We start from the raw sequence: 20,639 nt of genomic DNA, 5'->3' as shown, positions 1-20,639 counted from the left end.
AGGACTAGACCCCATATGAGGCCCATATGTTTTCCTGCACACATGCGTTCTCCGTGCAAAGGCCCTCGAACTATGAAGGCGTTTTTATAGGCTGGACCGGTTGGCCCAGACCTGGTAAATGGCCCTGCCCCATATTTAGGCTTTGGATTCTCCATCCAGCCGCTGTTACCGAGCTGTTAATTCTGCGAACATTAAACTAAAGAAACTTTACTACAATCCGTTGAAAATATTTATCGACTCTAGTCAATTTTGGTTAGGTATTTGACTAAAGATTAACAATTTTATATATATTTTTTATGTAAATACAATAATAACAATAACTTAATCAAGTAAATCATTATTTTAAGAAATAATTTATTTGCGTTATAATTGTGTGAAAAATCCTATCAAGATTTTTTCTTCATCAATATCATCATCTCAGCTATAGGACGTTCTGCTGAACATAGGCCTCCCCCTTAGATCTCCACAGATACCTGTTGGAGGTGACCTGCATCCAGCGGTTAGATTGTTTACCCTTAGTTGAATACCTAACACTACTATTTCACCGCGTCCCGGAACTTCACAAATACCCGGATGCTATCTGCTATGCGTCAAGTCTGTGCTTGTGTTTTATAGACACCTGCGCCTATATCAATTGAGGTTAATAAATGACCAAGGCTCAAGTATGACTCAATAAGTTACTAAATTAGTTCCTCCTATCACATGAGGACCTTATGTACTGGACTTATGTATGGGTAAAAGCTGGATAATCAGTTTAAGAAAAGCTAGAAGCTTTATCAGGGTCAGTGGATGGAACAACTTCAATAATAATAATTGCCTCCATTCGTTCACTTCACTGTGATACCCCGATGGGACAGCCATCCGACACCACCGTGAGAGATCAGGCGCATGGCCGACATTAATGTGCTTTCTAATGCATGGGTGTATCAATCACCAACTTCGAAACTTCGGGCTGCTTTGTCAAAGTTTTTAATGAAAAACTAACATAAATTATCTTGTACATTTATAATACGCTAAGACAGTTATTACAATAATCATAATGGCAGTAAAAACAAAAGAAGCTATGTAAACTATGTCCATGTGTCTGCCTAACCAAGTGTCTTCCCCATATAAACGATTTTCCATTGTAATGACGTTTTAAGAGTCACCTCAGCTTTGACAGTTAAATCCAGTTTTTGGGCTGCAAGAGAAAGCTGAAGGTAACAAAAGCTTTTAAACATACATACATAAAGGTCAAGAGAACCTCATTATTTTTGAAGTTGGTTTAAACAATTTTGAGGTGCTATAAACTAATAGAAGTACTAACTTCTCCTAGCGGATTCACCCGATTTCTGAGGCCATTCGTTCCCACACATGTATACAAAGTAGCCTATGTTTTATTCTGAATTATAAGCTAGCGAAATATATCTACTACATAAAAAAATACAAAAGCCTGATAGCCAACCTTCACGAAAGAAGAGGCACCTTCAGGAAAAAAAGAAGTTGTTTTTGCGTGAAGAAGTAACAAACACACACTCTTTACTTTATAATATGAGATATGTAGAGTAATGATTGTGCTCATTAGGTACATTAATGGCTGGGAGAGCATTCTATCTAAAACCGCGATAAAGCAATAAGAAAAACACTACTTTTTTCAACAATACGTATGTAATTAACGAATTTTATCACAATTTCCTACAAAATTACGTTACATTTTTTTCTGCAATAACATTTTACATTTTTTCCTGTCATGTAGGTTCAGATTTCTTTACAAAGAGTACCATGAACACGAGTAATATTAGTAAACAGGCGAATACTATGAGGGCGCAGAGCCAAACTATGGCTTGCTTTTTGTCAGCGTTCGGATAGAAACTGACACTGTATTGAGGGTGAGGCAGCTTTCCTGGGCCCGCTGAAAAAAAAGTTTAAAATATGTGGGGTAAAATTGTTAAACAGGGTGGTCATTTAATTTCTAAACTACAGTATTTCATGCTGGAATTTTTAAACTAAATTGACTGACATAATCCTTTTCAAAATTACTTTTCATCGACCGTGAGTCAATTTATACTCTAAATATCTACAAAATACGATGTTCTTTAAAGCATATAACCAACAGAGCCACTATGGGTATAAATACAAAACCCTATGTGAATAAGACAATTTAAGGAGCGAGGGATCAAAGCAAATAGCTCAGTCATTGGTATTCCATGGTCTTATAAACACCGAGCAGTTAAACTTGACGCACATATTTAAATAGGAGAGTTTAGGAGGTGACGCGGGTAACTGGGTTGAGGTCAGATAGGCAGTCGCTTCTTGTAAAGCACTGGTACTCAGCTGAATCCGGTTAGACTGGAAGCCGACCCCAACATGATTGGGAAAAGGCTCAGAAGATGATGATGAGTTTAGGCGGTGACCTTTCGCTGAGGCGAAGGCACGACAATAAAGTCTCCGTTTGGTTTAATTCTCAAGCAGAATACCCGTCACGACTCATATCCGTGTAGAACAATTTATTTTTGCATATATTTAGTTACTCTGCAGTTGTATAGACTCTAGCACCGCATTGGACTTGAGTGGTGGTGCGCACTGTAGTTAGCGCGTCATGGTAGCTGGCGTGTAGTAAGTGTGCAACAACCTTTAAGCAAAAAACATTTTTTCTACTTACCACAATAAGTACAGGTTCGCGGCATTTTTGAACTTTTTCTTCATCTAAAAAAATAAAATCACACTTTCACTAATTCAATTAATTTTCAATATTTATAATCCTTTTTAACGTAAAATAAATAAGGATTATGGAGTTTTTTAAGTTTTACATTTGGGAAAAATTAAAAGGAAAAAAATATCTGGTAAGTATAAAAACTTACTTTTTACCTACCTATCGAGGACATTAATATAATAAAATTCGTTTAAAGACTCCAACTTACTTAGTTGGGAAAAGGCTAGGCAGGTGATGATTGGTCTACTATTCTAAGGTCTCATGTGATAGGCAAGGAACATTATTTCATAGTTAATCTATAAGTTAAGGCCAAGGCGAATAAGTTAGTAATAAAATGTTCTGACGGATTCATACCTAGTAGGTAGGTGTAGGTACCTATATCATATTTCAGAGGTGTACCTACCTACAGTTCTCGCCAATCATTATGGCGGTTCATAACTAACTTCAGAGCAGAGTATGTAGGTATAGTTATCGGCACGAATCTTGAGCGCTGACCTTCATCTGCGCAGAAGTGATTTATTAGCAAAGAACCAATCCCGAGATCCCGCTTCACCCCGCGCATTACTTCTGCGCAGGTGAAGGTCAGCGCTCAAGATTCGTGCCGATGATTATACACATATCTATAGTCCGTAGAGCTGTGTTCCGCAGTTTCACCCGTTTCCCGTGGAAACTACTCCACGCACCCGGATAAAATGTAACCTATAGTCTTCCTTGATAAAAATGGGCTATTTAATACCTACTGAAAGAATATTTTAAATCGGTTCAGCAATCCCTGAGATTAGCGCGTTCAAGCAAACGAACGCTTCATCATTATAAAATTAGTATAGAAAAGCTACTTACATAAATTATATAAAGGATTTTTTACTATCTTCTCATTTTCCTATTTGATTTGTAAATAAATAATTTTCTTTCGTATATTTTTGTTCTTAACCTATTTATAGCGAATGCAAATTAAATTATTTCTAAAACATACAATTTTGTATTTCTATTTACTTTCAATTTATCAATGTGTCTGATTGATCAATGTCAGAAGTTTTAGAGGATTTGTCAATTTACGAAAGGAGGATTTATAGGGCGTGCCAAAGTACATATATGTTCTCTCTGAACCCCCCCTCCTCTAAGCCTTTTTCCCAACTACATTCGGGTCGGCTTCCAGTCTAACCGGATGCAGCTGAGTACCAGTACTTTACAAGGAGCGACTGCCTATCTGACCTCCTCAACCCAGTTACACAGTTATCGCGCAGAAATTATTCACTACGTCTAAAAGCTTTTTCAGCATAGTATGGGAACTACTTCTCATACCCAGATAAAATATTGCCTATGTCACCCGAGGAAAGTGTAGTTTCAAATCAGTTCGGGAGCTTTTAGGGTACAAAGGAAAACTTCTTTATAAAGTAAGTCTATAGACCTGTTGTTTCCCGCAATTTAATGAGCGAAGCAGGTCAGGGTCAGATAGGCAGTCGCTCCATGTGTCACACTGGACTGGAAGCTGACCCCAACATATGTATTTGGGAAAACTTAGGTTAATAAAACAACATATAAAATAAAATCAGTATTCTTACAGAAGTATTTTATTTACAACTCAAAAAAATTATATCCTTAGGATAAATCTTATACTAGGTAACACATCTACAGTTCTCGCCAAACTTAATGTCGTTTCGAAACTAAATTCATACCCGTCCCAACCCAGCGACCCGTTAATATTTTCTGAAAATACTCTCCGTTAATATCAAATGGAATGGGAAATAAGCAAATGACATGATACTAAAACTGATTTGTTGCTGGGGAGTTTGTTGCGCCACTTCTTCTTTCCAGCAAAAACACATAGTAAGTGGTGAAGGGTGGGCGTTTTGGGGGCTGTCTTTTGTAAATTTCTGACGTTCGAAAAGTGCTGTTTTGCACCCAAGTTTGAATAAACGATTTTTGCTAGTTGCCAGCGCAAAGTTCCGTGACGACAAGAAGTTTGGTGACTACTATACTTATGTTAATTAAATCTTAAATTCAGTAATATAGAGTAATATAAAGGTACGATAAAAGATTTGTAATATACATGTAACTAAATAAAAATAGCCTATAATATCTCGCTCTAATAGGTACTTAACCTTATCTTAAAATATTCATAGCTGTCAAGCTTCATCAAGATTCATTCAATAGTTTTTGTGTGAAAAACCATCATACATAGGTCTATTACTTATTCAAAACTTGAGAAACATAATATCACATTTTGTCTTAAACTAAAAAAAAATAACAAATATGAACGAAGTCTAAAACTGTTATGCCTTTAGTACGAATTGTAAAATCGATTCGACATTTTATCGAAGTATACACAATAAAAATAAATGCGATATTTTATATTTAAAAACTCAAGTTAAAGTGTAACTAAAATCAATGTTTAAAACAATAATAACCATTATTTAATCAATCGAATCCAATAACTTTTAAGCCATAGTAATTTTTTTAAATATTTATTTGTGTCAAATGGTAGATAAATATGAAATGTACTTTTAAAATATTTATGTCCCAAACATTTACCAAAATTTTTATATCGTTTCATCATCATCATCATCTCAGCCGGCGGACGTCCACTGCTGAACATAGGCCTCCCCCTTAGATCTCCACAGATACCTGTTGGAGGCGACCTGCATCCAGCGTCGACGGCGACCTTTATAAGGTCGTCTGTCCACCTTGTTGGTGGACGTCCTACGCTGCGCTTATATATATCGTTTACACATACATTTTTACAAGGAATACTATTTTACAAAATACTTGTAATAATACTATATTTAGCTCAAATCTATAATATAATTTGCCTCTTCGATTTTCGGTAAGGTCATAGGGGGTCTACCGCGTCTCTTAGCCCCCCACGCTACGGGTCTATTGGGTTCCGTATTTATGGGGTCCTCTATCGCTAGGGGGTCGGTTTCTTGAGACTCCTGCAACTATAAAAAATACTTTCAGTTAAAAATAGCCTCTAATTTTGAAAAAAGTACTATGACAGTTGGTTCGAAGGAGGTCAGATAGGCAGTCGTGAACTCGTGAACATCATGTCATGACAAGTTTCTCCGTGTTTCAGACAGCACGATAAACTGTAGGTCCCGGCTGTCATTGAACATCTTTGGCAGTCGTCATGGGTAGTCAGAAGCCAGTAAGTGTGACAACCAGTCTTACCAAGGGGTATCGGGTTGCCCGGGTAACTGATTTGAGATCAGATAGGCAGTCGGCTCTTATAAAGCACAGGTACTCAGCTTCATGTGGTTAGACTGGAAGCCGACCCCAACTTAGTCGGAAAATTTTTCGACAGATGATGATGAGATGACCAAGTTTCAAAAGCTTTCAGGTTCGATTCCCAGGTGGGCCCGAAATCGTTTGAGTAGTTATGGAGTACCTATTGAAGTCCCATCGGGTTATGAGAGTGAAGGAATAGTGAGTGCACCTGTATCTGCGCAAATGCTCGTTCACTATAATAATGTCCTGCGCAGCTGTCTGATCTCCTTACACGAGAACAGCCGCCGTGGCCGAAATCGGCTTTGGACGCCATTAAAATTGATGTCAAACAAACAATGAAATCATTCCTCTTTATAATATTCGTGTAGATACCTGCTGTAAATTCTTGTAACAACTTTTAGAGGGCTCCGTACAAGTTCCGATAGACACCATGACAAGTGGATCGTCCGTTGACACCGAGGGTTGAGGATCTATGGTATCCTGAAAATGATCTTGTAAATTAAAGAGAGCAATTAATAACTTAAGAGGCTGAATGCACCTAAAACACTATCTTTCTCTTCCGTACGTAAATACGCACGAGAGAGCTGGTTGAGGCGACGTTCGTAACATACATATAAATTAATAGCTTTAAAATGAGTTGAGTAATCAAAAATAAAAAATAACCAAGTTCTGTATTTACATGTGGACTCGTTAATGTTACAAATTTTATCAATTTACGTTGATTTAGAGGTATGTAAGTTTAATTCGGGTTACGAAATAAACAGGGTTCTCAGAAATATGTTCAAGATTAAAAATTTTTTCGCCGTCAAAAACTGTATAGATTTGGCCAAAAATTGTTTGAGACAAGCCAATTTCGCCATTCCGCCCGTTAAAGGCTGGCTACTAATTTGGATAAAATTTAAGACAACAAATACTGAAAACTAGAATTAAATAAATAATTTAGTGGGGGTACGAAGTTAGAATCGCACTTGGCTGATTTTCAAAATTCTCCAAAACTCTATCCAATACTTTTTATGTTCAGATTTTAATATTACCTCAATGACGGGGCTCGTTTCAGTTCCAACTGGAAACCCTATAGGAGGTCCTATGGGCCCCACAGGGGATCCGATGGCCACTATAGGGGGTGATACGGGCCCCACAGGGGGTTGTATGGGCACCACAGGAGGTCCTATCGGCCCCATATTCATTGGTGCCTGTATGTTGTGTATGGGGTTGGGGTCGACGGCATCCTGTAATTGTCAAAATATACATAACTAGCTTCTGCCAGCGGTTTCACCCGCACCCCGTGGGAACTACTTCCCGTGCCGGGATAAAAAGTAGCCTATAGCCTTCCTCGATAAATGGGCTATCTAACACTGAAAAAAAATTTCAAATCGGACCAGTAGTTCTGAGATTAGCGCGTTCAAACAAACAAACTCTTCAGCTTTATAATATTAGTATAGATATTAATACATACTTATATTATAGAGCTGAAGAGTTTGAGCGAGCTAATCTCAGGACCGCTGTGTTATTTTTTTTTAAATTTCAATGGGGCCCACTGGGCTTATGTATCTTGTGCTAACCCACTAATACTACATACATAATATACCACTTTTTAACCGAATTTGCGGAATAGTTACACCGTTCGGCTTTGCTGAAAATAGTAGGCTATTTTTGTCGTACGTAAAATTAGTCTACGTATACATTTTTAAATTAAAATACTTACCACAAAAGAAATAACATCCATAGGTATTTTATCTTCCCAGTCAATTCGACTTCTATCTTCCACATTTTCTGGCAACACCTTACTTTTCTTAACCGGTGTTGCCACTTCATCAATATCACTCACAGAATCTCTTTTGGGCCCATAAATGTCTATTGTTTTACCTTTGCTCAAATAAGATTTTAAAAGCGCATTTTTTTCATTATCTTTTTGAGTATTTGCTGCAGAACTAACATTAATAGCTTCTTGAGCAAGATTCATAGCGGGGTCATTGTATATCAAGACCCCGTTCACAATTTTAGCATTTATAGAGGGGACCACCGTGACCCCCTCTCTGATAGCGATGGGGTGCAACTCTGTAGGCCCGTTGGGGGTCGTTAATAACAAACTGTTACCAGTAAACACGTCTCGAGGCTGTATTAGTAAATTTTCTAGGGGTACTGTTAATTTTGGGGTAGGTTTTTCTAGAAGATTCTGTATGGGGACTAATCTTGTGGGTTGTGAATTAGGGGGTGTTTCGGGTACTGTGGGGGCTTGAGATTCGACTTTAGATATTTTTATGCACTGTTCATTAGAATCTTCGTCGTCTAGAATCACTAGAGTTTGTATATTATCCACGTTTGTGCTGTGAAAGAAAAAAACGTTATTAATATAAAGATAGCTTTTTTATATGGAAAAAAAAACAATAGAAACGGACACCACAAAATACTGAAAGACAAAAAGTTTTCACATTGCTCTCGAAGTCGGTGTTTGCATGTCTTTGACTGTGTTTATATTGAAATCTACTCCTAGAGACTGTTCATGTTCAGACTTATTTTGGTCTTTTCAGTGTCTTGTTTCAGGCGGTTTTTATTTTAATTGAAAACCGGTTCTCCCTTTTAGGAGAGGCGGTTGATAAATATTATTTTAAAACAACCTTTTAAAGCTCTGCCTTTCATCATCTGCCTAGCCCTTTTCCAACTATGTTGAGGTCGGCTTCCAGTCTAACCAAATGCAGCTGAGTACCAGTGTACCACAAGGAGCGACTGCCTGATCTTCTCAACCCAGTTAACCTAGTAACCCAATACCCCTTGGTAAAACTTACCTGATATGCAAATGACAACCGAGACCCACGGTATATCGTGCCCTCCGGCACACACTCCAAGATATACTTAGAAAGTACATACAAACTTAGAAAAGGTACATCGGTGCTTGAGAAATAATATATAATAAAATATATTATTTCTCTCTTTTTATATAATAATATATAATAACAGTATTCGTACGAACAGTAGAAGAACAACACTCACACACTGACACACAAACACCAGACACACAAAACACGCATCCATCGCCAAGCGCGCAAGCGGGACCAGCCATCCAGGAACAGAACACACAGCAATCATCTAACACTGAACATTCGTCATCATCACAACCTAGAAGAGGGAGAAGAAGGATAAGAACAATGCAAACAAACACATCAAATACATAATACATATACACTATATAATAAATAATACATACAAAATACTTAATAACAGACTAGGGGGGACATAGATATCTTTTTTTCCGCGGGCTGCGGTACGGGATACCTATTAAAACCGACATAAAGTCGAGAAGGTCAAACCTACACTATATAATAATATATTACCTAAACAACGGGTTTTCGGCGACATTTTCAACCGTTTTTTCAGTTGCAGGCGCCCGTAATATCCCACGGAACTGTTTCGCAAAGTTATCCTTCATATTGAGGGCGTCACAATCCGGGTTGTTTTTGAGTATCTCTGTGACCCCCCCTATGGTGTCCGCTCCGGGGGGCTCGTCGGGTATTAAGTATATGTCTCGTGGGGGTCCAGTGTTTCTTGTGTGGAGGGGTTTCTGAAGAAAATTATTTCTAAGTATTTAAATAAAAATACTTTTACGAATTTTATCGCGGTTATATTAACATTATTATTGTAAGTAAGTAGCTGTGTGCAACTAAAATATCAAGACGACCAACACCTTAGTCTGCCAACGAACATGGATGCTGTAAAGGATCCGAAACGTCGGGATTATATAATATTAATATAACCGCGATAAAATTGTGTAAATTTTGGGAGGATACTGATGATGAACTCACCCCATCGACGCCTAACGTCAGTGTCTTAGTTTGTGTCAGTGTAGTAGAACTGCGCACCGCTGCGAATTCAGCCTCCCACGTCGACGGTAACATCATTGTAGCAGGCTGGACAAGATAAAACATATAATGCATATTACACTACAATATACAAATTGTATACCAATTGGTGTATAAGGGTCCGTTCAAACAGACCGGGTCGGAGAGCATCGGCGCGCATTTTTCTTTTCACACAGACCGGAGCCGATCGGCTGCGCGAGCATTAAAGAGCATGCAAACGGAGCCAAACGTCAAGAAAAAATACACGATCGGAGTCTTCGAGCATTCTTAATGACAAAAGCAGTACAAAAATAAACCTTACTACAAACACAGTACTCGATTTTCAACATGTTAAGAATTTGCTCTTCTCTCCGAGCCGGCCTGTCTGAACGGACCCATACCAAACATTGGTGAAAGGTTCTTCTAACCTACAGACAGACATGTGTTGCTGGGGAGTTTGTTGCGGCACTTCTTCTTCCCAGCAATAACACATAGGAAGTGGTGAAGGATGGGCGTTTTGGGGGCTGTCTTGTATAAATTCCTGACGTTCAAAAAGTGCTGCTTTGCAACCAGTATAAAATGATCCCACCCAAAACAAAAATGTGAAAGACTGCCAAGTTCGATAATATGGGAATGCTTCGCCTATAAAAGAAGTGAGATCTGAATAAGTACCAAGTTCCATACACATACCTCGGTTAAAAATAGTTACTTTTTAATGATGTTACTTGGCAAGTTTTCATACACCTTGTTATAAACCTACTAAACGCAATGAATCAAGTATTTAATTTTCTATTAAAACTTGCCAAGTAATCATCATTAAAAAGTAACTATTTTTAACTGAGGTATGTGTATGGAACTTGGTACTTATTCAGATCTCACTTCTTTTATAGGCGAAGCATTCCCATATTATCGAACTTGGCAGTCTTTCACATTTTGTTTTGGGTGGGATTTCATTTATTTTTGTAAGGTTGTTTATTTTATTTTTTTCTTATGATGAAGTTAGTTAAAGAAATGTCTCATTTATACTATCTTTTAGATTTTTTAATATGCACTATGTTTCTTACAAAGAAATGAACTAGATTAACTATGACTAGATTTACCAACTGACTGACATGACATGTTATCATATATTATGTTCGTGGATCAAAGTTACACATTCGTTATTTTCGAAAGTGATTCACACTTGGCCGTTTTCAGATTTTTACTTTACTTTGACTAAATACAAACCTTTGTACCATTCGAAGATATATTATATAAATATAGATAAATTTAGTTCGTTTTAGTTCCTTAGGGGTATAAATTTACACTGGGTATAAAACACTTTCATTATTTTGAAACCGACTCACACTTGGCCATTTTCAGATATTTCCCTTTACCTTGACATAAAGACCTACCTCCATGCCAAATTTCAAGTCAATACGACCATTGGAAGTGGTCTAGGTTTTTGATGAGTGAGTCAGTGAATAAGTCAGTGAGTGTATAGTAAAAATAGCGATTTTCTGACGTCAATATCTCAAGACCTACAATAGATATATTAATGAAATTTTGTATTTTAGATAAGTGAGGGGGTCTCAACAGATACTAGAAATTTGATATGCGTAAATAAAATAGATTTTGAGTTACAGGGGGGTCAAATTTGGCCCGAAATGGTTCGTGTAATATAACCCACGGCCGGTGTGTCGCCTTTTTTGCTCGAACTTGGCGGACACACTGCCGTGTGTCTAGATTTTGAACGAGCTTGGGGCTCAATTTCATTAACGTCAGTTTTTTCTTAAAACTACTGTTAACTTTGAAAATTGTAAATGAAACTTCATAGTATACTGATGTTTATGTTGTTGATGAACTTAGGCCTATTATAAAATATATTAGAGGGACATGACTTTCGCACAAAGGGTACCATACCATTATCTATAAAACAACGAAAATAAAAATATTTCTTGTAAGCCCACCTTCTAAATTATTTAAAAACCCAGGCAAATAATTAAACAATAAATTACTCACAAAACCAAATTTATCCATGAGTTTCTTGAAATTGTTTTTCCTAAACACGTTGTAATGATTATTCTTATGCAGTATTATGTCTGCAAATATAGTGTCTACTGCCACGGCAAAAGTGAGAGATTTAAAGAATTGCAGCGCTTTTAGCGCTTTGTATTCACATATGTAGCAGATGTTGTTGTGCTGGAAGGAAAATGAGAAAAGTTATAAAACAGTTAGTATTCTCGCTTGTGACCAAAACGCTGGCTTTGGGAAAAAAATGCTAATAATTGTCTAATGTAAAGAACGGACCAGGTAAAGAACCAACCTCTCGAGTATGAGGCTGCGGGTTCGAGTCCTGTCAGGCAACCAATGCAACTTTTCTACGTTTGTATGTACTTTCTAAGTCTATCTTAGACACCAATGGTTGATAAAAAGGTGAAGGAAAACATCTTGAGGAAACCTGGACTATAAAGTCTGAAATCACCAACCCGCATTGAGCAAGCGTGGTGATTAATGCTCAATCCTTCTCCGTGTGAGAGGAGGCTGCAGCCCAGCAGTGGGATAAAGAAAAGGTTGTAACAATGTAGAGTAAAGAAATAAAGTTTGTTGTAATGGGAATGGGGGTTTCCCTTAAATGTAATCTAGCTATAACTTTTGGGCCTTGGAGATTTGGGCCTTAAAATATTAACTTTTTAGAAGATTCAATTAAATAAATAAGTCATGCGTAGTCACTAGTATCCAACTTTAGACAGGCAAAGACTGTAAATGACTTTTGAGTATCAGAAAGCCTGATAAATTGAGTAATTGAGATGTTATTCGAACATCTAGCAGTGCATTCGAACATCTAGCATCTAGCAGTTTACAGGTAGTCAGAAGCCATAAATTCTGACACCTATCTTACCAATAGGGTTATCCAGGTAACTGGGTAGCAGAGGTCAGGTAGGCAGTCGCTCCTTGTACTATACTAGTACTCAGCTGCATCCTAAGATGAAAAGACTACGCATATAAGATCCGACTTCAAAAAACAACGTTAATTTGCATACATACTTTAAATTTAATATCCATTTTGATTTCTTTAGCGAAAGTCTTCACGGCTTCATTGTTATTTACTAATTTTGTCTCATGTTTTGTCCGCAAGCAAATGAAACAGTATGCTGTGCCCTTTTTAAATGATGAAAAGAATTTATCGAGTTGCGGAGCCTGATAATAAACGTTCATTTTGAGCTAAAAATTATTCTTAAATGATAGTAAAGTTAATATTGTTGAAGAATATTCAACTTAGAGTATGTTTTATAACATTTTCATAGTATTTTCAGTAATATTTTCAAAACAAAACATTGATGTCTAGACAGATGAACATATTTTGACAGTTGACATTTATTTAGTTTCTTTTTTTTTTAATTTAGAGTTTCGTTCCGTTTTCGGTAAAGTAAATATCGACATGTTTTTTTTCGGAGGACATCTCTACTTCGCATGGGCGTTATATTTACGCGTGTAAATATATGCTTTTAAACCCACATAAAACACAGTGTTAACTTCGTACGAAATAGTAATTATAGCCGCACGATAACCTGTAGATGAGTAGGAAATTAAGATTATGAAAAATCTGAACAAGCGATTATAAAATAGTATGTAATTTCATGCCTTCATCAATTCCTGCTTAGGCCCATCGAGCTTAGAAAGGCCACGGCTGAGGAAATTCTAGTAGGTATCTAAATAACAGTGGGACGAAATGCCAAAAATAAAACGAAAAGAATGTACTTAAGTACTAGCTTTTATTTAATATACTTTTATGGCAACGTGCCGAATAATAAAATCTATAATACATATTAACAAATTGAATAAACATAATAGCTAAACAAGATAACAACTAGCCTAGATACAATCATCGCAAAACTCAAGGGCAACCAATTCGTGTAGACTTAGTTGACTACGGAACCGTTGCTACATTTGTGACTCCCTAGTGACTCATCAGTGACTACCTAGTGACAGCCCAGTGACTCCCTAGTGAGAACCTAGTGACTTCCTAGTGACTTTTCCTCTTTCAGCCATGTCAGTGTAGCTCACTAGTGATTAGGTAGTCACTAATGAGTCACTAGGTCCTAATGGCTCGTCAGTGACTCCCTAGTCAGAAATCCCATTGACTCACTAGTGACTCATTTGTGACTCTTAATCTTCCAGCCGTGAGCCACCTTCAGGTGCTGCGTGAGGTTGATCCTAGACTTGAACTGCTTTTTGGGGCAGTGGGGACAAGCCACTGAGTACAGAGTAGCTAACAACAAGCACTAGTGTAGCTCACTGGTGACTCCCTAGTGACTCATTACTGACTACCTAGTGGCTCGTCAGTGACTCCCTAGTGAAATCCCATTGACTCACTAGTGACTTTTTAGTGACTCCCTAGTGACAACCCAGTGACTCACTAGTGACTACCTAGTGACTCTTCCTCTTCCAGCCATGAGCCACCTTCAGATGCTGCGTGAGGTTAATCCTGGATTTGAACAGCTTGTTGGGGCAGTGGGGACATGCCACTGATGCTGACTCCGGTGGATGCACGTACTTGCTGTGCTGGTGGAGGCAGAGACGAGACTTGAACTCCTTGCCGCAGACAGAGCATTTGTGGATTTTGTCACCTGCGGAGAGAGAGAGGATTCATTATATTAGTAGGCAGAGAACTACTTCCCATTGCCTGATAAAATGTAGCCAGCGTCGTCCCGGGATAGTGCAGCTTCCCAACAGTGAAAGAATTATTCAAATCAGGTTAGTAGTTTCAGAGCGAATACAGTTAGGAAACAAAAGAAATGTCCTCTTTAAAATATTACTTTAGAAAAGTTTTTTTTTATACTTGTAAATATAAGAGATAAAGTAATTCATTTTATTTGTAAGACAAAGGTATAAAAAATTTAGATCTTATAATTAGATATACTCTATGTTTTGTCTACAATGGGTTGTACAAATATGGTATTGTTAGAGTTAGAGTTAGCCCAAGACAGGCTATAAGTTACTTATTGTCTTCCTACACAAAGGTTTTCTCAGTTAAACCACTAGCACAGAGTTATTTCCAGTAGCAGAAGCCGGTAAAACCTAATTCTAACTCACCAGATGGATGCACGTTCCTCTTATGGTTAGACAGATACTTTAACGACCTGAACTTTTGACCGCAAAGCTCACACTCTTCAGAATCTTCCACAGCCTCATGGACCAACTTCACATGCTCTCTAAGCGTCAACTTAGACTTAAAATTCCTATTACAACGTCCACAAGTTAATATCACATCCGGTTTCCGATGTTCGTTCAACAAATGCTCTTTTATACAATACTTCGGTAAGTCGAGCAAACAAATCGGACAGGAAGCCGGTTCTAACAGATCCTGTTCTTCCATGAAATATTTCGTTTCAACATCTCTCATGATCTGTTGGAATGTCTTACGTTTTCTGACTTTCTGTTCCGGCTGGCACTCTTGCCGGTGTATTGTCAGAAGTTTTCGCTCTTGGAACGTGTTCTGACATGTATGACATTTGAATAAGACTCTGCGGTAGTTGTGTGCGTTAATCATGTGGTCCGATAGTAAGTTGGAGTCAAAATCTTCAAGGCAATGGAGGCATATCATGAGACCGGTTTTTGGATCCATCATTGCATCTGTAGAGTTGAATTCTATCGGCTCTTGGTTTGTTTGTACGCATTGAGCAAGTTCTAGGAGGGCCCTGGAAGTAAATAAGTAATTAACTTGTGTGGTAGTGGTTTTATTGGAGGCAAATAACAACTGAATGGAGGGCCCATTTTTTTAAATTTAATACCAGTTGTTTTCCTAGTTCTAACAGAGTATGAATTTTTCAAATTGGTTCAGTAGTTTTGGACAATTTACACATATATTCAAACAACCAAAAATACTTCCCTCTTTATATTAGTATAGATATATATTTAGTCTATATATTTATGAAGGTACACTAGCCTGTCACGCAATTTAATACAGACAAGCAATACCTAAAACCTTCATTTGTATTTTCTACTCTAACATATCCCACAAATACTTGAAAATTCAATAAAAACAGCTCAAATACGTCTTCACACACGACTCCGAACTTACATAGTATTATAATGTTCTTCCTCTTCCTCTTTGATTTCAGCCTTAACAGTCACTCCCATCTCATAGCTACTGCCTTCCAAAGGGTCTGCATCCAATTCCATCATGATTCCGATTTAATATTTGCGAAAAAACATGAAAAATAAGACGCGAAGTGCAAAACGCCAATCCCAAACAAAATAATCAATTGATTTGACACTGACAGATAGTGATGTGGGCGATTTGTTTGTGTCGAAAAGGTATATCGATAAAATGTTGAATGCTTCGCACTGACCTCTATATTTACCACATATGGAGGTCAGTGATGCTTCGACTTAAAGGCGTGGCTCCACCGCGGTGTACGGAGAGGCTACGCACGTGTATTAAGCTTCGCTCTGTAAGAAAATGTATGTGGTTGTGTCCACTGCAACCCACGGAGAAGCTACTCATGAATTGACGTCATTGATACACGCGTGGCTTGCTCGAATAGGCGGTTACATAGCTTAACGTTGTCAACGTGGGTCTACGTTTCCACTGGAGTACACGAATAAGACCCACGACTATGTACAGCTCGGTTATCGCAGAGCAGTTGTTGTAAGCGGTTACGTGGCTCAACGCTGTCAGCGTGGGTCTACCCGTGCGCCGTGCCACGCTATACATAGTCGTGGGTCATATTAGTGTACTTCAGTGGAAATGTAGACCCACGTTGTTAAACAAATGAATACACGCAGCTAAAATGCGCCGCGTGTCCGTGCACAACGTGCACTGCGGTGGAGCCGCGCCTTAAGGCGGGGGAAATTCAGATATAACAACGATGGATTCTTAAAATTTTAATCGACATAAAAAAGGAGGTTCTGTTTAACCACGGTTTGACCTGTATGCATTGCCTGTATGTATGTTTGTGTGTGATCATCTCAAGATTTGCTGAACCCATTATGACGTGGTTTTCAGCACAGTATTTGTCAGAGTCAGAAGCATATAGATTGGTTTGTATTGAAGTCGGTTAATTTTTTTTAATATTTGTCATCTAAAGGCAAGACCGCACTTAGCGACACTGCGTAACGCGACACGTAACGACAAAATATTCTTTGTAAGAAATTGTATGAGGTATAACGCACTATGCAGCAGCGGAACTACGCGACGCGACACTCAGCCGCAAAGTTGGGCAACTGACCAAAAGTGTCGCAACTTGTCGCGTCGCGTAGTTCCGCTGCCGCTAAGTGCAATATAGCAAGCGACGCGACACTTCACTTTTTTCAAGTTTTGGTTTAAACGAGAAATCGTGTTTGAAATGGCTTTCGACGAAGAGAAATTAATTATGTTAGTCAGTCAGTATCCTGAGATATATGATCATCAAAATGAACATTATATGAATTCAAGCGAGTGACAGCCAAGCGAGTGACAGACAAAATTTGCTGCAAACTGTCGCAGCACTGCAGTTCAAGTGCGGTATACCTATAGTGTCGTTACGTGTCGCATCGCTCCACTGCCGCGGAGTGTCGCTTAAGTGCGGTCCTACCTTTACCGTTTATTCCGTGAATTAGTTATCATTCAAGACTTATACAGTGATGCTTCCTTTCAACTTCAGGACCTAATCTTAACCCCAAATAAAAAAGAAAATCCAAAAAAATCATTATACGCTTTTGTATAATTAAAATAAGGTACAAAATTTTACATCTTATACATTTTATACTGAACGCCTATGACGTAGGATTTGTTTAGAATGTCGCACACGCCTTTGAAATCCTCTTTGTTCCGATACTTGTAATAAGCTGTGTCTGACCGCCATTTGCTACTGAATTTCGGGTCTGAAAAGAACGGTTCTGCCGTCTGAATGTCCAGTGGTTCTTCTGGTAGAGGTAGCACGAGCCTGGAAAAGAATAAGTGTATTTATTTGGCATTCAGTCTGCACAGTTTTTGAATTTATAACTGATGTTTAGAGTAATATCTGAAATGGCTGGATCAATTTTGATGGGACTCCAACTACATGGTTGATAAGGAGGATAGGAAAAACGAATGATTTGAGTTACTCTGAATTTCTGTTCCGAAAAGCTCATCCTATTTCAAAGTTCGCTAAGTAAGAGTAAAATGCTTAGGCCCAGTTCCACTGGTTACCGACAAACTGTCAGTTAGTTATATGATAGTTCTATTATGTTATGTGATGCTATCTGTCGAATAAAGGCTGCTTATAATTTGCAGATATTGCTATACGAGACATGTGAAACCAAAAGTTAAAGTTTTTTTGTCTGATGAGTGAGTTCCTTATAGGTTATCAGACATTTCTCTTATGTATTTTCTACATATTAAAGTTACCTAGTCGCATGTAAGAACATCCTGTGCGGCATGCTGTCCCGCGTGCCGCTGTATGTGTAGTCGCCGAGGATCGTGTGACCCACCGCGCTACAGTGCACGCGAAGCTGGTGGCGACGACCTGCAAAACACAAATATATAGTCAAAATATGTTGAAGAATCTTCGAAGTCTACCTAAATTATAAAACACCGATCAGAGTGCAGAAATAACAGCAACATAGGTATCATTGAGATTTACAACATAAGATTTTTGATCAAGATACACTTTAGTAATCAATAAACCAACCGGAGCCAAATAAAAGGGCCGGTACCAAACAGGCTGTGGCGAGGCAATGCATATAAATTGTGATAGCTCACTGTTGTAGATCACATCGTCAAGCATACAATAAAAAATGAGAATTACAATAATTTCTCGGAGAAAATATGTATACAAGAGATAAACACGACTGTAATATAAAATTGCACCCAAAAATAGAAGCATATTTATTGCACTTTCATCAAAATGCAGCACTTTCTACGTCCGCCTAATGTACCCAAAACCTGCACAGTGAAGTACCTACCTCTCAAGAAAATAACTAAAATATTTATTTATTCTTACAAATTAATACTTTCAGCTTAACTGTATTTTTCAGGCGTTGCAAATACGGCCACTGATAAAGGTATACTCTCCAAGAAGAAATCCAAAATAGTACATAATCGTTACCCTATAAAAGTAAATGTATGTAGATAAACAAATTATAAAACAGTTACCTGTAACAGGCTTCAACAATAGCACCGATACGGGTCTATTATCATAATACCCGGTCTCGAGGCGCAGCGCTCGCGTGTGCGCGTGACGTGACTGTAAGCATCGCTCCGACGCTTCGCTCGTTGTTAGCGCCGACATCCGGTGACTGGAGTCTGCCGTTGTTGGGTCTACACCTATAAAAGAGTAATAATAATAATTACAAACTTTGTCGCTCTATAGTTCTCACCAAGTATGTTAGTCGTTTTTTAGGTTTAATATAGTTATCGGCACGAATCTTGAGCTCTGACCTTCATCTGCGCAGAAGTAATTTATTGGGTCCCTTTTGTGGTGATGAAGTGAGGCGCGAGGGCGGGCTGAAGCGGTGATTGGCCCGCAGTGCATCGCGTCATAGCAATCACTCGGGATTGGTTCTTTGCTAATAAATCACTTCTGCGCAGATGTAGGTCAGAACTCAAGATTCGTGCCGATAACTACACCTCGCACATACTCAATACTGATAATAATTCAACCTGCTTTATACTTGTAGCCAACTTCAGATCAGTGAAGTTATATGACGAGAGCTGTAACTATGACACAGAAAGTTATTTCACTTACCTACGTTAAACTCAATATCAGCGACTTCAAACGCTACGTGACCTCTGACGACGGCCAAATAATATTTCATAGTTAGTCTCTTTTCAAAGAGTTTTCCTGCAATAAATAAAAAACATAAAAAATATGTGCGATAAGTAGTTATTACAGAACGGGGTGAAACCGTGGAAATTATTAATTAGTACCTGCTCGGGCCGCAGAGGATTTGTTCTTCGCAATACAGAGGACGCCACTGGTGGCATAGTCGAGGCGTTGTACGAAATGAAGAGGAAACAATGATGAGGACAAGTGCGAGTCCGGTGACGCTACGTGGTATGTTACTGTGTTCTGAAAATTAAGAAGCAAAAACTTATAAGAGTTAGAAAATATTTTTAATTTACTTAAAATAAGGAGGTTCTCAAGTTCAACTGTATGTTATGAATGTTATCTCACGTTTAGCTGAACTGATTTTGATGCGGTTTTTAGCATAGTATTTGTCAGACTTTGGAGAATGTTTTTAATGTATTAGCGGTCGGTTGACGGGCATTGCCACATGCACAGCAATCGTGGTACGAGCCGCCATTATGTTTGATTTGTAATTTATCGATATCGATACTACAACAGCAAACTACTCAGCGCAACACTACAATATTTACTAAGAAAACATAACCTCCAACGAGCGTATTTTAAGCAAACCGTTCTATGATAGTACGCTTACCTTTTCATTTTCGTCGTCGGAATTAATATACATATCAAAAGGTTTGTTTACAATCAAAAAATTTTCGCTTTCAAACAACTTTTCCACCGCCATGTTTGTTGACAAAATACCTCTCAATTTTTGAAAAACTCGCGTTCAAAAACAACAGTAATCTAATAAAATATTATGGTTCATAATCCAAGGTCTGTATTCTAAAGTATTGTGGTCATCCAAAATTTTCATAGACGAAATCAATGGAAGACAGTTCGATACCCTGGGGCAAAATATCATCAAGAGGGATTTAAAAACTGTTTGCAAGGCCCTATCTAGGTACTGATCAAACATATCCTCAAGTGGCATTTTGCCCAGTGGATACCGAAAATATTTATTTTTGTTACATAATATCGCAACGAACACAATTTTGCTGGTGACAGAAACCTGTACAAAAACAAATGATAAATATTCTTTTTTATTTGACAACAGTTTTGTGTTTTTTTCTGTAGACCGTGTTTTTCTATAGC

The 20,639-nt window shown here is 38.1% G+C and overlaps 3 protein-coding genes and 1 long non-coding RNA gene across 4 annotated transcripts; all 4 read right to left on the bottom strand.

Moving 5' to 3' along the window:
• Nucleotides 1-1,615: 1,615 nt before the first annotated feature.
• On the bottom strand, nt 1,616-3,714 carry LOC135119184 (uncharacterized). Its single transcript, XR_010278041.1, has 3 exons — nt 3,533-3,714; nt 2,642-2,685; nt 1,616-1,891 (listed from the first exon to the last, which is right to left on the bottom strand). It is a non-coding gene; the product is annotated as an uncharacterized LOC135119184 (long non-coding RNA).
• A 1,453-nt stretch (nt 3,715-5,167) lies between these two features.
• Nucleotides 5,168-13,095, bottom strand: LOC110381805 (uncharacterized). The gene is made up of 8 exons (XM_064043433.1): nt 12,781-13,095; nt 11,755-11,934; nt 9,718-9,822; nt 9,250-9,476; nt 7,623-8,244; nt 6,952-7,146; nt 6,290-6,397; nt 5,168-5,631 (listed from the first exon to the last, which is right to left on the bottom strand). Exons 1-8 carry the CDS (start codon nt 12,949-12,951, stop codon nt 5,476-5,478), a joined length of 1,764 nt encoding a protein of 587 aa, XP_063899503.1. The 5' UTR covers nt 12,952-13,095; the 3' UTR covers nt 5,168-5,475.
• Nucleotides 13,096-13,788: 693 nt separating this feature from the next.
• Nucleotides 13,789-16,011, bottom strand: LOC110381806 (PR domain zinc finger protein 5). Its single transcript, XM_064043305.1, has 3 exons — nt 15,818-16,011; nt 14,830-15,434; nt 13,789-14,363 (listed from the first exon to the last, which is right to left on the bottom strand). The coding sequence occupies exons 1-3, from the start codon at nt 15,919-15,921 to the stop codon at nt 14,164-14,166; spliced, it is 909 nt and encodes a 302-aa protein (XP_063899375.1). The 5' UTR covers nt 15,922-16,011; the 3' UTR covers nt 13,789-14,163.
• Nucleotides 16,012-17,421: 1,410 nt separating this feature from the next.
• On the bottom strand, nt 17,422-20,372 carry LOC110381798 (RNA pseudouridylate synthase domain-containing protein 1). The gene is made up of 6 exons (XM_049840264.2): nt 20,140-20,372; nt 19,628-19,769; nt 19,446-19,541; nt 18,854-19,024; nt 18,107-18,224; nt 17,422-17,663 (listed from the first exon to the last, which is right to left on the bottom strand). The coding sequence occupies exons 1-6, from the start codon at nt 20,230-20,232 to the stop codon at nt 17,465-17,467; spliced, it is 819 nt and encodes a 272-aa protein (XP_049696221.1). The 5' UTR covers nt 20,233-20,372; the 3' UTR covers nt 17,422-17,464.
• Between the last annotated feature and the right edge of the window lie 267 nt (nt 20,373-20,639).

This window comes from Helicoverpa armigera, chromosome 31 (genome assembly GCF_030705265.1).
Source record: "Helicoverpa armigera isolate CAAS_96S chromosome 31, ASM3070526v1, whole genome shotgun sequence".
NCBI classification, from domain to species: Eukaryota; Metazoa; Arthropoda; class Insecta; order Lepidoptera; family Noctuidae; genus Helicoverpa; species Helicoverpa armigera.
Note: the sequence above shows the minus strand (reverse complement) of the source record. Positions and strands in the feature narration are given on the sequence as shown.

Excerpts from the sequence above, each read along its gene's own strand:
- LOC110381805 (XM_064043433.1), bottom strand. The coding sequence starts at position 12,951 with ATGAACGTTTATTATCAGGCTCCGCAACTCGATAAATTCTTTTCATCA. Across the intron at positions 9,823-11,754 it reads TCATGGATAAATTTGGTTTT|CCTGCTACAATGATGTTACC; the intron begins GTGAGTAATTTA and ends TATCTTGTCCAG. Across the intron at positions 8,245-9,249 it reads GCCGAAAACCCGTTGTTTAG|CACAAACGTGGATAATATAC; the intron begins GTAATATATTAT and ends TTTCTTTCACAG.
- LOC110381798 (XM_049840264.2), bottom strand. The coding sequence starts at position 20,232 with ATGGCGGTGGAAAAGTTGTTTGAAAGCGAAAATTTTTTGATTGTAAAC. Across the intron at positions 19,770-20,139 it reads CCGACGACGAAAATGAAAAG|AACACAGTAACATACCACGT; the intron begins GTAAGCGTACTA and ends CTTAATTTTCAG. Across the intron at positions 18,225-18,853 it reads ATTGTTGAAGCCTGTTACAG|GTCGTCGCCACCAGCTTCGC; the intron begins GTAACTGTTTTA and ends TGTGTTTTGCAG.
- LOC110381806 (XM_064043305.1), bottom strand. The coding sequence starts at position 15,921 with ATGATGGAATTGGATGCAGACCCTTTGGAAGGCAGTAGCTATGAGATG. Across the intron at positions 15,435-15,817 it reads GAAGAACATTATAATACTAT|GGCCCTCCTAGAACTTGCTC; the intron begins GTAAGTTCGGAG and ends ATTTACTTCCAG. Across the intron at positions 14,364-14,829 it reads GAGGAACGTGCATCCATCTG|GTGACAAAATCCACAAATGC; the intron begins GTGAGTTAGAAT and ends CTCTCTCCGCAG.